This window comes from Oratosquilla oratoria, chromosome 42, assembly GCF_046742065.1.
Source record: "Oratosquilla oratoria isolate Oo_2021 chromosome 42, ASM4674206v1, whole genome shotgun sequence".
NCBI classification, from domain to species: Eukaryota; Metazoa; Arthropoda; class Malacostraca; order Stomatopoda; family Squillidae; genus Oratosquilla; species Oratosquilla oratoria.
Genome location: NC_134818.1, coordinates 40,359,405 through 40,363,190, shown reverse-complemented (window position 1 = coordinate 40,363,190; position 3,786 = coordinate 40,359,405). Strand labels below are relative to the sequence as shown.

Sequence of the window (3,786 nt, the reverse complement as noted above, 5' to 3'; positions counted from 1 at the left end):
TTTAATAATTGTATTTAACTTGAAATTGAAAAATATTTTCACCTGGAACTTGACTTCTCTCCGCAACCTCTCTATACCTTGTGCGCATTTATTGTGAATCCTGCTTGTACCTGCTTTAAATTCTCTATAAATGGCCAAATAGGGGTAGTTAGTACAGTAGGTTGTTCTATGTATTGTTCTTACCGACAGAAGTGGTGTTCTCCCACATACAGCTTGCAATTGTGACTCCTTTTCCTTGCTTACTATAACTTATGTGAATTTACTTTATGCACGATTACGTCGCTGTAACTTGACCAACCCAAATACTCTACTTTTTACTTAAACTACAGAGTATACCTATGAATAGGGACCTTGTTTTACAGTAGTGTGGGCTGCTGTCCCCCTGTTTCCTTTTGGCTTGTTACGAGTAGAACGTACCTTGCAAGAACCTAATTCGGTCTTGCCACTTAAGTTTATGCCAGGTGATAAACTTCATGATACCTGTAAGGCCTTTAGCTTATTCTCGAGTTAACTTGCCAGGCTCTAAGCAGGTTTCACTTATATATATATATATATATATATATAGAGTACGGAATCTTTTAAATTTAAACCATGGCTAAGCAGAGTGATTTCAAAGCGACTGAGTTTGTGGGTAACCCAGAGATCCAAGAATTCAAAGAGACTAATATTTGTAAGGACGATTTAAAGTATATAGCAAAGACCTTCAATATCTCTTTCAAACCTGACTTAAGGAAAGATGAGCTACGTGCTCTAATTCTAGCTCACTTAGGGGATAAAGATGTCCTCGAAGCTTCACGTTCGTTACAGACTTCAGATCCTAATCTATTACTTGAACTAGAGAAAGTGAAGCTAATGTCTCAACAAATGCAAATAGACTATGACAGAGAAGAAAGAGAAAAGGAGAGAGAAGAAAGAGAAAAGGAGAGAGAAGAAAGAGAAAAGGAGAGAGAAGAAAGAGAAAAGGAAAGGGCTCATGAACTTCAACTTAAGCAATTAGACATTCAAAACAATGCCAACTCTCCTAAAACTAAGACTGATTTGCTGAAGTATGTCAAGCTTATACCTACATTTCCTGATAGTGATCCTGAGTCTTTCTTTAGGGAATTTGAATCCACAGCTCTACACTTTGAAATTCCTAAACCTGACTGGGTTTGGCTTATTAAACCTAAGCTGTCTGATAAAGCACTTAAAGTATGTAATAATGTGGACGATAACACTAATTATGACGAGGTTAAAGTAGCAATTCTAGCTTCGTACTCAATCAGTACAGAAGGATACAGACAAGCATTTAGGTCACTTAATAAACTTCAGTATCAAACTTACCATGAATTTGCCTCTGAGAAATTAAGGGGTCTTAAAAGGTGGTTAAAGTCAGCCAGTGTTAATACTTTTGATGAACTTGTTAATGTTATAGCATTAGAGGAATTTATAAGAAAGATTCCCTACTCTATCAAAATGCACCTCATCGATAGGGGAGAAAATGACCTGATTAAGGCCGCACAGTTGGCTGATGTGTTTTCCCTGGTCCATCGTTCGCCCACCAGGGAGAGGAGAGTGCTCCAGCATAATGTAAAGTCTAATAGTGGGTTTAAGGATGGTGAGCTGGTAGATCAGAGTAATTTAAAAACAAATCTAACCTGCTCATTTTGTAAAAGACGTGGACACCACATAAAACAATGCCCAGACCCTAAATGTAAAGTGTCACAAACTACTGCTCCCAGCAAACCTGTAGCTGCAATTCTGTCTGTGCCAACCAGTAAAACTGCCGATATCTTTCAGCCTTTCCGTTCACTTGGTGCCGTGTCTCTGGAGGATGGTGGCGAGGTGCACCCCATTCGTATCGCGAGAGATACAGCTGCTGCCCAGACGGTTATACTAAAGTCATCTGTTCCTGGTATAGACAGCAATTATACCGGCGAAAGTGTGTACCTCCATGACTTTAACAGCCAGTTTCCTTTGAGACTAGCTCGGGTGCACCTCAGCTGCGGCATTGTTCAGGGACCTGTAACGGTGGCGGTGAGCGAACAACCTTCCCTTCCTATCCCAGACTGTAGTTTACTTCTTGGTAATGACATAGCTGGTGGACTTGTACAAACTCCTGCTCCTATCATTTTGAGTGACACTCCCTTAACGCATAACCCTACTGATGAGTTAGAGCGAGAACAGCCAAATTTGTTCCCTAGTTGTGCGGTAACCCGATCCCAAAAATTAAAAGACACACCTACACATTCACCCCTTCCTCCTCCAAGTGCTATTCCACAAATATTCACTGAACAGAGTTTATTAGAAGCACAACAGAATGACACTACTCTAACTCCCTTACACTCTAAAGTAGTTCCCAAGGAAGATATTCTACATCCTCCATCATTCTACTATCATGATAACATCCTCATGAGACTTTACAGACCACCGCAATTATCAGATGATGACACCTGGGCAGAATGTCACCAAATTGTATTACCCACCAGCTTGAGAACTCCTATAATGGAAGTAGCTCACCAAGGTCTCTCAGGTCATTTAGGAATAAGGAAGACATATCTTCGCCTTCTGAATGAGTTTTATTGGCCTGGCATGAAAAAAGATGTAGCTGAATTTGTTAAGAATTGCCACCCATGCCAGATTGTTGGGAAACCTAATGAAACTATACCACCATATCCATTGCAGCCTATTAAAGTACCTTTTGAGCCTTTCAGTAAATTAATTATAGACATTGTTGGACCTCTCCCAAAGACAAAGAAAGGCAACCAATACATTCTCACCACACTTTGCCCAACTACAAGATACCCTGATGCTTTTCCTCTTAAGAATATCTCTGCTAAAACTGTTGCTAATACACTCACTAACTTGTTCACGACCTTTGGAATCCCAGAAGAAATCCAATCAGACAGAGGTAGCAATTTTACCAGTGTTCTATTTGCAGAAGTTCTAAAGCTGCTCGGTATTAAACAAACTCTATCAACAGCTTACCATCCTCAGTCGCAGGGGGCCTTGGAGCGTTTTCATCAGACTATGAAATCTATGATTAGGAAGTTCTGCTGTGAGGAAGACAGAGATTGGGATGAGGGCCTGCAATTTCTTCTTTTTGACATAAGGGAAACACCATCAGAATCCCTAGGGGTCTCACCTTTTGAGTTGCTCTTTGGACGCAAGGTAAGAGGACCCCTCAAGGTCATCAAAGATCATTTGATCTCCTTACCTTCTACAAAGTTAGTCACGGTAAACAATTACATTACCTCTCTTAAATCTAACTTGGATAAAGTTCGTTCTTTTGCCAAAACTAACCTAGCTCATGCCCAGTCTGTAATGAAGACTAACTTTGACTCAAAAGCCTTGGTCAGAGAGTTCAAAGAGGGGGACTTAGTCCTGGCATACATCCCTATCTCTGGTTCACCTCTTAGCGCTAAATATCATGGACCATACAAAATTTCTAAGAAACTATCAGATTCTAACTATGTAATTTCAACACCCGACCGTCGCAAGGCTACCCAACATATTCATGTGAACCTAATTAAACCATATAAGACCACTAGCCCACTACTAGACTATGAGAAACAAGTGTTAGCGGTGAATACTGTACCTAATGTTATGTCTCATACACCTAATAATGCCATGTACATTAATTTTGACAAGATTTTACCGAACATTGACTCCCATCCTACCGATAATTCGCATATACTTGGTAACCTAGTTCCCTACCTTAGTCATCTCACGAATGAACATGCCAATGATGTAACTGAAATCATTCACAAATATGACTCTCTCTTCAAAGATGTGTCCGGCATCTGC

At 40.2% G+C, this 3,786-nt stretch overlaps 1 protein-coding gene across 1 annotated transcript in view; it reads left to right on the top strand.

Annotated features, from left to right (window-relative positions):
* The first annotated feature begins 591 nt into the window (after positions 1–591).
* Positions 592–3,786, top strand: part of LOC143021639 (uncharacterized) — a 5,037-nt gene continuing 1,842 nt past the window's right edge. The window contains exons 1-2 of the mRNA XM_076179246.1: positions 592–843; positions 991–3,786. The exon at positions 991–3,786 is cut by the window's right edge and continues 282 nt beyond it. Of these exons, the coding sequence (XP_076035361.1) occupies positions 592–843; positions 991–3,786 (3,048 nt within the window). The remainder of the gene's footprint in view (positions 844–990) is intronic.